This window comes from Castor canadensis, chromosome 12 (assembly GCF_047511655.1).
Source record: "Castor canadensis chromosome 12, mCasCan1.hap1v2, whole genome shotgun sequence".
NCBI lineage: Eukaryota > Metazoa > Chordata > Mammalia > Rodentia > Castoridae > Castor > Castor canadensis.
Window position 1 is genome coordinate 37,373,841 of NC_133397.1, and position 12,055 is coordinate 37,385,895.

Below are 12,055 nucleotides of genomic sequence, written 5' to 3' on the forward strand. Positions count from 1 at the left end.
TTTCTGAAAGTCACTTAAATTCAACCAGCAGAACTATCCCAAAGAGCTCTGTTAACAACCTCTGCAATTGGTGTTCCAGTGTTATCAAAAAGTCATGAAGGGACTTTGGAAATTAGAGACAGAAATGAAAGAGAGAAGGAAAAAAAATATGGGGCCATACAAAAAATACGTCATTTCTTTATCTTCATTGATTTTATTACACTATCCAGTTCCTGGATTTTATATCAATGAATATTAAACAACAATGAGATCTGATTTAGTATTGTGAGGATATTGGTTTGTATTCTTTGGGATCATGAAAAGGAAAGAAAATATTTACCAATCAACACTATCTGGCTGGGCTAAAAAGGAATAATCTTTAAGGTGTAATTATAGAAAAAGCAAGGACAAACAGTAGATCTAGCATGTCTGCATCTGTGTTCAGGAACTGCACTCACAGACACATTCTCAAAGGCAGGGGGGAAAGGAGTCAGGTGGTCTGAGCCCAAGTCTTCACCCAGCTCTTACTATCTCTGAGGGCTTTGGCAAATCACTTAACTTGTATAAGCCCAGTTTCCTCATCTAGAATGTATGTAGAGGATAACAGTATCTATCCACAGAGTTTGGGCAAGGTTTAATGAGGTAACATATGTGAAATAGCCACTAAAAAATGTTGGCCACTATTAAGGTTTCATTATTTTATGGATGGACATTTTGTAGATGGAGTCAGAAGAAACACGTGAACATTAGGTGCCTAGAAAGTCTTGAGAGTCTTCGAATGAAAGGAAGACTATTTTTTATAATTGGGGGAAGGGAAGGCAACACATATACTTCCTACAAGTGAACAATGAATGTGCCACAGTGATGTCTACCTACTTAATACACAGGCAGAAATCTATACCACTCACTGTTTATATAACAAGACTGACCTCTTAGAGAATTTGTTCCAAGAGCAGAGCTGTCGCAGCACACATTGCCCACACATCAAAACAAAGTCACAAATGCAATGGTACCCAAAAGACAAAAATTTCCCTTATGCAATGTGTACATTCACATGTTAAAGAGGTCAGAATATAGAATATACAATTTAAAGACAAATAAACAAACAGCCACAGTCCTACAGATAAGTACCTGTATGTAGAAAGGAATTCCAGCACTGCGCCTTGTAGCACAGAGTTTGGATGAAGGATCACTGCATTTAATTTCCTCCAACACACTCCATAACCACTGTTCTGGCAGCTTTTGCAGACTCACATGAGGGCACCTAAAAGGTGCAAATAAGCAAACATTTGGAATCGTCAGTACCAAAGGGTAAAAGTATAAACAATTGACATCTATTAATACTGCTAGAAAATATACCTTTACATTGGAGGTGGGAGGGGGAGAACTAGAAAATGTCTCACTTGTACTTTAAGATTTCCAACAAAAAGAATATAATTGCAACTTATGCTCTATTTATAGGTGACACATATTCAATTTTAAATCGTATTTTAGCAAATTATTTTCCTCTCTATCAAAATATAGCCTACCACAAATAAAATTTTCAACCAGAACCTAAGAGTATTAAGAATGCAAGCTATCCGAGAAGAGGCAAAAACGTTTTGTGTTTGAGGGGAGAGGAGATAAAGGAGAATGATGGAGGGAGCGAATTTAACTACAATATATTGTAAGAACTTTTATAAATGTCAAATGTACCCCAGTACAACAATAATATAACAAAAAATGTTTTGAGGTTAGCTAAACACTATGATCTTTTGCTCTGCAACATTATGTTACCCTACAATGCTTAAGAACATTTAATTTATTTTTAAACAGGCTGGTGGAGTGGCTCAATGGTAGAGCGCCTGCCCAGCAAGCAAGAGGCCATGAGTTCAAACCCAATACTGCAAAAAAAGAACATTTAATTCTTAAAATTTGTTTAAATTATTACCATATTATGTAACGTTATCTGAAGAAATAGCATCTTCAGTAGTAGACAAACAAAAATTCCTTAAAAGAACAGTACCTAGATTTGAATGAAATTAATATATGAAAATAAACAGATAAAAGTTCAAAGGAAAAGATAAAGGAAGGCAGTCTAGAGAAAGATAACTGACTTCTAATTTGTAATGAGAATTAGATCTCTTAAAAACACATTGGGTTTTTTTTTCCCCCTTTATTCTAGTTTGTTGTAAAATAGTTAACTTCAGTTTCTGGCTAAACATTCCAAATAACAACTCAAATTTAGGTGTTTGTTTCACATAGGACAAAATTACATAAATAATACTGCTTTAAAGGAGGCATTTAAAAAAGTTTGACAAGGACTTTAAAAATATTTCAACCATAAATGTTACAATCAAATCTCCCTACTCCCAGCAGGCTCTGTAATTTTAAAGTTTTCTTTTTAGGATGGATGAAAATCTATCACCTCAGCCTTGCTTTTTTTCCATCCACTCCACTAAGAAACCAAAACCAACGCTTGTGAACCACTGAGATTTAAAGACACACACACACAAAAACAAATTCCAACATGCGAACCTTGTTTAGATCTTGATTTGAACAAATCAAATGTAAAACAAACAAACAAACAAAAAGACATTGCCAGTGGGTGCCAATGGCTCACCCTTGGAATCCTAGCTATTTGGGGCTAAAGTCTGGAGGACAGTGGTTCAAGGCCAGTCCAGGCATAAAGTTCGCAAGATCCCCATCTCCAAAATAACCAGAGCATAATGGACTGGAGGTGTGGCTCAAGCCAAAGAGACGTACTTTGCAAGCAAGAAGTCCTAAGTTCAAACCCCAATCCCATCAAAAAAAAAAAAGGAAATACTGCCAAGTAACCAAGGAAATTTATATCTGCTCTGGATGATAGATGACACCAAGTATTTATCTATAGGCTGTGCCAATGGCATTGAAGTCATGAGAGAAAAGTGTCCATATTTTTAGAGATGCATACTGTGTAGGAGTCATAATCCCAAATCGAGATATACTTTATAATGCTGCAGTGAGCAACATTCCAAAAGGATAGATGAAGAAAAGGTTGCAAAACTGATAACTGTTGAATCTGGGTGATGAATAAAAGCAATTCATTCTACTATCCTCCATACTTTTAAACATATGTGCATACATATACACATTTGTATATTGGAACTTTTTCATAATTAAAATAATCTTCCTGCCTTTTATATTTTTTAAGGATTGAAGTTATTGGATTTTAACCACTGGATTTTATGTCTTTTTTAAATTAAGATAAATGCCTATGTTTCAAGGTAAATTACTTTAGCTTATTACTAACATTGCCAGCTTGGTATAACCCTCAAAGTTTCCCAATAAACAAAACTGAAATCCAAATTTCTTTTCTTTTTTTTTTTAATTTTATTATTCATATGTGCATATAAAGCTTGGGTCATTTCTCCCCCCTGCCCCCACTCCCTCCCTTACCATCCACTCCGCCCCCTCCCTCTCCCCCCCCACCCCCTCAATACCCAGCAGAAACTATTTTGCCCTTATTTCTAATTTTGTTGTAGAGAGAGTATAAGCAATAATAGAAAGGAACAAGGGTTTTTGCTGGTTGACATAAGGATAGCTATACAGGGCATTGACTCACATTGATTTCCTGTGCGTGTGTGTTACCTTCTAGGTTAATTCTTTTTGATCTAACCTTTTCTCTAGTTCCTGGTCCCCTTTTCCTATTGGCCTCAGTTGCTTTTATGGTATCTGCTTTAGTTTCTCTGCATTAAGGGCAGCAAATGTTAGCTAGTTTTTTAGGTGTCTTACCTATCCTCACCCCTCCCTTGTGTGCTCTCACTTTTATCATGTGCTCAAAGTCCAATCCCATTGTTGTGTTTGCCCTTGACCAAATTTCTTAAAGCAATTATTTAAGTGCTAAATACACAATTATAGATTAGATTACTGTCTTCTTTTATTCCCTCTACACTATCCAAAAAAAAAAAGAAAATTATATTTGGGTTAATTTATTCTACAATGAGTAGATAAGGAAAAGAAAAACAGAAAGAAAAGTTAGATTTTGTTCTTTGGTTTTGTTTGCTTTTTTGTTGTTTTGTTTTTGTTTGTTTTTTGTTTTTCTGGTGATCTAACCATCCACGAAAAAGTTCAAGTTACAGAGATGGGGAAAAAAAAAAAAAAACCACTGGAACTAATACTAAATTTGAATTATACAGTATCCTCTTCCACACCACAGGGGCAATTGGAAATCTAAGGTCATCTCCTGTAGGGATTCAGTTTTTAGGAAACACTAAGGCAAAAAAGGAACTATAAAAGACTATAAAAGAGGAGAGGTATTTGTACTTTTCTACTTCCTTTGTTCCTATCAAGTGCACTGAAACACTAGTACACCAGTGATGCTCTTCAATATGACTAGTGAGCCTCTATTGGGCCTGCTTGGGCTGGCACACAGAGCTTCTAGAAGGCAGGTAGGTCTAGGACCAGTTGGCTACCTCACCATGCACTACCCTTTTATACATGAACTGGCAATGGCTCAAGATTACTAACCAAATTTGATCTAACTCCTCCTCCACCTTGATCAAACTCCTCTAGCTTGAAAGGTCACCTATGACCTGGGCCCAACCCTCCTACTTAAATCTACCCTTAGCTTTTCCAAATTTTTATAGAGACCTGTTCTGGTAAGGTTGTTTCTTTGCTAGATTCCATACTATCATATAATACACACACACACACACACACACACATCTGCAACACTTACACCCCAAATTTTCAACTGAGCATTTGTCTATGGTATTTATATATAATCCTATTTATCCAAATTGATAAAACTTTCTCCAAGCTTCTAACCACGTAGATCAACTACTAGGCATAAGGAGGGATGGGTCATTATAGTGTCACAAAAGGGGTAGAATTTGAGCTGGAATTTGACAATGGTGGAAGGCCCACAAATGTGAGATGAGATGACTAGGGAGGTATTTAAGTCCAAGTCCCAGAGGCAATTCCTTGATATAGATTCTTGGCCATTTTAGCTAAACACTTAACCAGGTCTACTTATCCCTTGAGTATCGCACACTAAGGCCAAAATGCTCCTTGTTAATTTGGGGAATTTCCAAACAAGGCCAAAAGAGTGTTCTACAAGATCAAGGCTGACAAAGTTCCCTCAAAAGAACTCTCTCTGCTTACTGTTGAAGACTCAGAAACCTTAGGAACGAGCTCTAGGAAATGCTCAAGGCACTCCTAGCATCTAGTCCAGACCTTGTTCTGCTCTGGAATTCCCCAGGATCAAACCAGCTTTCCTGAAGAATCATTTAATTGTCTGGTTTCCAATTTGGACTTTGCCAATTGGATCCTATTTCTCTGATTTCCTTACTTCCTAGCTTTCCATCTCTCCCTGGGAAGTTCCCCCAGCCCACAGTCACATAAGAGAATTTGATTTAATATCAGAATTCCCACCCATTTTATTAATATGAAACATACTATATTTAAAACAAAATCTAGTTACAAGTTTTGTTTCAATTATCATACTAGAAATATATTTGCTGCTACAAAGGGAAGAAAAACATTTATTGAATGCTTATTATATATCAGGTCAACAGCAGGCTTTTCCTATCTGATCTTGCAGCATCCTCACAGCAAATCTGTGAGGAAACATTATTTCTCCAGCTGACAGATGAGAATGCATCACAGTGGTGAGGAAAACTGAACTATGGGGCCAAGTTATCAGGTTTAGATCCTTTCTCGGCATCTAACAGCTAGGTGATCCGAAGCAAGTTACAAAACCTCTCTACTTCTCGATTTCTTGTTCTATCAAGTGAAAGTTTTTGGGAGGATTAAATGAGTATGCTTGTAACATATTTAGTAAGTTCTTACTAGTCATTTTCTAAAAATATTGTCTGCTTATAATAGAGAGTTTTAAAAGAGTTTCAATCGAACTTCTGATAGAACAGATAGAGATGGTTTACATTTTGACAAGAAAACTACCTCACACACAACACATAGAAACTCTAAAATTAGTTGAGCTGAAAAACAAAAAGGTAATCATCTGGGTAAATCTGAACAAAATTGCAAAGCAACGAGTGTGGTGATACCAGAGATTGTAGGGTGAGATTTGGAAGCAGCAGTAGTGGCTACAAAGTCAGCTTCTGAACTCATCTTTCTCCCAGGGAACAGGGAATTTCAGGCTTCTTCTCCCATGAAAAGAGACTAAAAAATGGCCACTTCCAGAGCTGCCTGGGGCTGCAGCTAAGGAAAAGTCATGGGCATAAGGAGATTTTGTACCAGACTGAGCACTAACTCAATGACCATATCTGTGATACCCTCATATCACTGGCAGTAGGGGAGAGATGCACCAAAATGCCACTATCAGGGCTAGTTCCTCAGATAAGAAGAATGAGTCCAAAGAGAGAGATAAGTAAATAAACCAAAAGGCTCCCTATCATAGCCAGCAAACCAAAAGTCACAATACAGAAATAAATTTTATATTAACATGATCTAAAAATCAATAATTAGAACATAAAATCACTCCATATGAACTAATCTTTATGGAGCAGCCTAAGACAACCTTAAAATAATTATGTTCAATATACTCCAGAAATAAATGAAAAAATAATTCTACTTAAGAAGTGCAACAAATTATGAAAAACCTACTAAAATAAGAACAGGCATATATAAAAATAAAGATATTAGAAATATTATAAACTTGGAAAATTTTTTTAAAAGGTAAGATTAATTCTAGAGAACTGGTGACTGTTTTCTACTAGTTTTCCCAAAGTAGTAAACAGAATGACAAAAGTGTGTGTGTGTGTGTGTCTGTGAATGTGAGAGAAAGAGAGAGAGAGAGACATATGACAGTTTGAGAGAATCCAATATAAATCTTATTAGAGTTATAGAAAATAGGAAGAGGATGACTACCAGGAGAAAAATCCTCAAAAAAGTGGTATTTTCAAATTTTTCACTGCTGAAGAAAGTCACAGGCTTCAGACAAAATACATTCCAGTTACCTAGTCCAAGTAAATACATTCACACATGACATACTGAAACTGTTACTAAGGAAAAAAACGCTTAAAAGTCACAGGAGATTTAAAGGGAAAAAATAGGATTATCTACAAAGAAACAAAGCAAAGTTAAGTAAACCCAGAACAGTCTCATGGGGTGTCCACCAGATATCTCAAACTTGACATGTTTCAAATTAAACTCCTGGTCTTCCCCCAGAAGCCTACTCTACCCACAATCTTCCAATCTAATAAGTGAGTAACAAATTTCCATCTTCAGAGGCTCAGGCCAAAAACTTTGGAGTCCTCCTTTTCAGCAGATACCAAATCTAATCTGCTCATATACCTTGTTTTGCTTTCACATGGCACCCAGATTCTGATCACCTTTCACTAACTCCACCATTCTCTAAGCCATCACCATATCATGTTATAACCTCCCAACTGGTCTTTCTGCTTTTACTGTTATATAGTTTATTCTTAACACAGCACTTAGAATAATTTTTTTAAAAGGCCAGATCAAAACAGGTTTTGTGACACATATCTGTATTCCCAGTGATGGGAGGCTGAAGCAGGATCTCTAGTCCAAGGCCTGGGTTACATGAAAGAACCCAATATCAAAAAAAAAAAAAACAAAGAACATCATGTCACAAACCCTCTGCCACTTCCCCATTTTACTGCAAGCAATAGTCATACTGACATAATGTCTCGCCTCCATACCTCTCTGAGCTCATCTTCTGCAATTCTTTCCTTTGCTCACACCATTCTAGTCACGTATGATTTACCTTATGTTCCTTAAATACCCTAAATTCATGTCTCTCAGGCTTTGGCACCTGACATATACTCTCTGTCTTAATACTCCTCCAGGTATTGCCAGTGTGGCTATACAAACCCTGATTCTTATATTCACTATACCTTCTGGTATGTTCAAATTATATAAAAAGGTTGGAGTATAAATGTGTGCCCAAAGTTATATAGTAAGTAGATGGCAGAGAGAATTGAAATGCAGACTGACACCAAAGTCCTTGCTTAATAAAGAGGCATTTCTTCAAGGTGCCTACCCTAAATGCTCCAGTACATATTTGCCTTGATCTGGCTAGTGACACAGATACTAGCAACTGTTTATTATTTGTAACTGTGGATTTCATTCCTTCATTTAAAAAAATGAGCTATGAAGCAGCTAGCAGTTGTTTTGCACTATGGTATGCCCTAGAAACACAGCAAGAGAAGAAAAATTTCACACAGCATTTAATTCAGAAAGCATTTTCATATGGCTTTGGAAAATATTATTTTTAAGACATTATCTTCCTAATATAACTGAAAATGTCTTCTTGATCATATTTTATTCAGATCATTTTTCAAGCTATTTTCAACCCCTGAACATCTACCGTCAGAGTGGAGTTACAGCAGTTCTAAATGAACCAGGTAAGATGGATGAAAGCTACTGTGAAGAATCAAAACCAACTTGGTAGATAACCTACTTGAGACTGGCAGGAAGTTAATAGTGTCTCATTCATTTTGGAGGTACTCCAACTCCACTGGGAAATTTATTCATGTTTTAAACTGTTTTATACATAACTGAATGATTCATGGTAGTCTGAAGAAATTATTTCACCTGCAAACAAAGCAACTTATTTCACATCTAAATGTGAAATACATTTAAAGGTAACATATGACGCAAAATTCGAAGAAATATAAGACACAATTGCCCAGAAATTAATCATATGTGACCTCACCTGAGGTAGGACAAGGCTTCTGCCTAAACCTTTGTTTACGAACTAATTTACTTAACAAGTTGTTATCACTAAAGAGCTTTCAGTACAAGAAGGAAGGAAAATTCTTTCCCATCCTCATAAATGCAGGTAAAAGTGAAAACTTGGTCAGGTTTAAGAACAACTCCAAATGAAAGTTCATTCAAATAGTTTGTATCAAGAAAACCAAATACCAATAAAAACAAAGCTATATATTTGCTGACTGTTAATAAACTTTTGCTGTACCATGGTCCCTTATCACTCCTTATTTTTTATCTGCCAACTATTTAAACAATTCTAAATAATACCAAGAAAAGTTTTAAGAACAAAACCAAAATTTATTCCTAACCTTGACTGATTTCAAGTAAGTGATAGGTGTTTGCTCAAGCTCAACCATTCTTGTCATCACAAGCTGAATGAAAACAGCAGTAAACAGTGATGTTATCAGTAACAAACTCTCAGACTAGCTATTCATATTAACATACTTTTAGATTCCTAAAACACTACAACACATTCAGAGAACATAATACACAGGCAGGCTGAGCCTGTGTACTGCCCATGCCTGTAATCTCAAATACTTGTGAGGCAGAGATAGGAAGATTATGGTTCAAGGCCAGCCCAGACAAAAGAAGCAAGCGAGATCCAATCTCAAAGAACGAGCTGGATACTGTGGTACACACCAGTAATTCCAGCTACTCCAGAAGGTATAGGTAGGAGGATCACAGTCCAAGGCCAGCCAAGGCAAAAGCACAAGACCATATCTGAAAATAACTAAAAGCAAAAAGGATTAGAGGCAGGGCTCAAATGGTAGAATGCTTGTCTAGCAAGCAAAAAGCCCTCAGTTCAAAACCCATTTACTGCCAAAATGATAATAATGATGATAATACTAATACACAGGCAACCAAGAGGAGTAGAATTGGTACTATCCAGAAACACAATGCCAAAATATAGGAGTGGTATTCTTCCTTATAACCAACTCTACTGGATGTGCCATTCTAGCAAACCACGGTGACAAAGAAAGAAGGTGTAATAACTAGAAAAGAAAGGCTAAGCAAGTATTTTTCAGTGACAAGAGGTGCCACCACAAGAGCCAGCAGGTGACTCAGCCCTTTAGCCTCCTGAGTGATATAAACACATTCAGCACATCTCTACATTTCAAGGTAATAACATTTACACAAAGACATTTTCTACTGAAACCTCCACGCAGTCAAGTCCATTAGCCTAACTGCTGTCCCAAGAGACCATTTTCCTCCAGGATTCAAGAACAAAACTAAGCACAGTGTCACAAACAAATGCAGGGCAGACTCAGAGAAAGCCTTGTTTACCTGATGCTCACACGTGTGAACATGAGGTAGAAACTATGTTTCAAATGCCCAATGTTTCTGAATTTTGCAATAGATAAAAAAAAATTTAACCCAAGATTATAACCTTTTTCTTTCTCTTTTAAGGCTCTTAAGAGGCCCCTTGGCCGTCAACTATTTCCTCTGGTTAACTTTCAAATACATGCCTCCAGCCTGAGTAACCAACTGTCCCTGTTTGTCTGAGACTGAGGGGTTTCCCAGAATGATGGACTTTCAATACTAAAAAGTAGGGGGAGTCCCCAGGTCTCCCTATCTCCAACTCTGACCCCTTTACCAACTTCTTTTTTTTTTTTTTTTTTTTTTTTTCATTTTTCTTTTATTATTCATATGTGCATACAAGGCTTGGTTCATTTCTCCCCCCTGCCCCCACCCCCTCCCTTACCACCCACTCCACCCCCTCCCGCCCCCCCCCTCAATACCCAGCAGAAACTATTTTGCCCTTATCTCTAATTTTGTTGTAGAGAGAGTATAAGCAATAATAGGAAGGAACAAGGGGTTTTGCTGGTTGAGATAAGGATAGCTATACAGGGCATTGACTCTTCCAACTGTCTGCAGCATCCAAACACCACTTCCAACAACATGTCTAAACATGTCTTGCATTTTTTTTTCTACTTTGCCTTTTTCTTTCTTTCTTTCTTTTAATGCTAGGCTGGAAGTTCTCCTAATAACAAGGTCCATGTTTTATCTTATACAGTGCCTACTTATCACAATTTCTTCCATAAAGCAGATGACCAATAAACTACTGTTGGTATTTCACTAATTTCTAAGAAATTTCAGAAAAACATTTGCATTTTGGTCTTGGTTCTATCACCTACTTGTGTGGCTTGTGTTTAGAAATGAAAATAAAATCAGAAATGCTTAGAAAAATCCAATGAGATACCATTCCCTGAGCTACTGTTACAAATACAGAAGGCGATGACCCTAAAATATATAAATACCCAAAGATCTTGATAAGAATGTCCCCCAAACACTTCATTATAACTTCGCTTAAGACTTTATCCCTGGATTTAGGCCTCATCAATGGTCTCCAGGTTCACAATAATTCTGCCCTATCTATCACATCATACTCCTAGTGGTCAAAGACAGCTCATCCATCCAGCACACAGGTGCTCAAGAAATCATTTGTTGACTGATTAAGTAAGGACCAATCAGTGTTGATGCCAGTTGCTGTACATTAGCAGGTAGGCACTAACTTGAAAAGCCAGGTGTAGAAATGAGGGACTGAAACCTTAAGATTTCTTCAATGACGGAGTCACTGAGCCTATACAAACACAGTACCTTAATCTAGAGTTCTGGCTTTTTGCTGGCAGATAGGCTCAAGCATGAGGCTCAGAGTTCAAGTCCCAGTATTGGCAAAAAAACACAACAAAAACCAAAACTACAGTGGTGTTCTGGCTCTTCAATGAACCTTCTGTCTACTGCCCAGTAAGTAAAGATTACTTTATAAGGAAGTGATTTCAAAACTCCAGAGTTATTGGTGTTTATGATAATGAAGGAATTGAGAGGTAAAAATGAAACCATGCAAGGCTCCCAAGCACAATGCAGCAAACCCTAGCTGTTTGTTTTGGTTCCTCATCACACAATCCAGGGTTAAGTAAAAGGAAAAGGTTCCGAAACAAAGAAGTCTTTGGTTCTTTGTGCCAACTCTATTGCAGTCACCAACCACAGACATGGGGAATTCCAAAATCCTGCTTGAGTTAGCAAATGACTCTCCACTCTGTCTGAAGTTTCTTCTGTTTTATTTGACTATCCTGTCAAATTGACACAAAATACACAGTATCTTTTGCCTCTGAGTACATCATAAAATTGTTTCTTACTAAGAGTTCAAGGTTTATCATAAACAACTCACTAATACTAAATATTATTTATCCACAAAATATTCCTATGGGATCAATTTACCAGTTCTAAAGCTTACTAAAATGTATCCAACTTCCCACAATTTTTTACACCAAAATCCCCAGGCTTTCCCAATCAAAAATTAGAAAGCAGCACTGTACAATAAATAGTAAGCTCAGACCTGAAATAAGCTTAGAAC

The 12,055-nt window shown here is 36.9% G+C and overlaps 1 protein-coding gene across 9 annotated transcripts in view; it reads right to left on the reverse strand.

Moving 5' to 3' along the window:
* The window catches only part of Thada (THADA armadillo repeat containing), a 321,031-nt gene that overhangs the window by 241,980 nt on the left and 66,996 nt on the right, over positions 1-12,055 (reverse strand). For all 9 annotated transcript variants that reach the window (XR_012439673.1, XM_074049587.1, XM_074049582.1 and 6 more), the window contains exon 24: positions 1,111-1,243. Coding sequence is in view for 8 of the 9 variants with exons in the window: in XM_074049587.1 (XP_073905688.1) it covers positions 1,111-1,243 (133 nt within the window). In the remaining variant the exon portion in view is untranslated. The remainder of the gene's footprint in view (positions 1-1,110; positions 1,244-12,055) is intronic.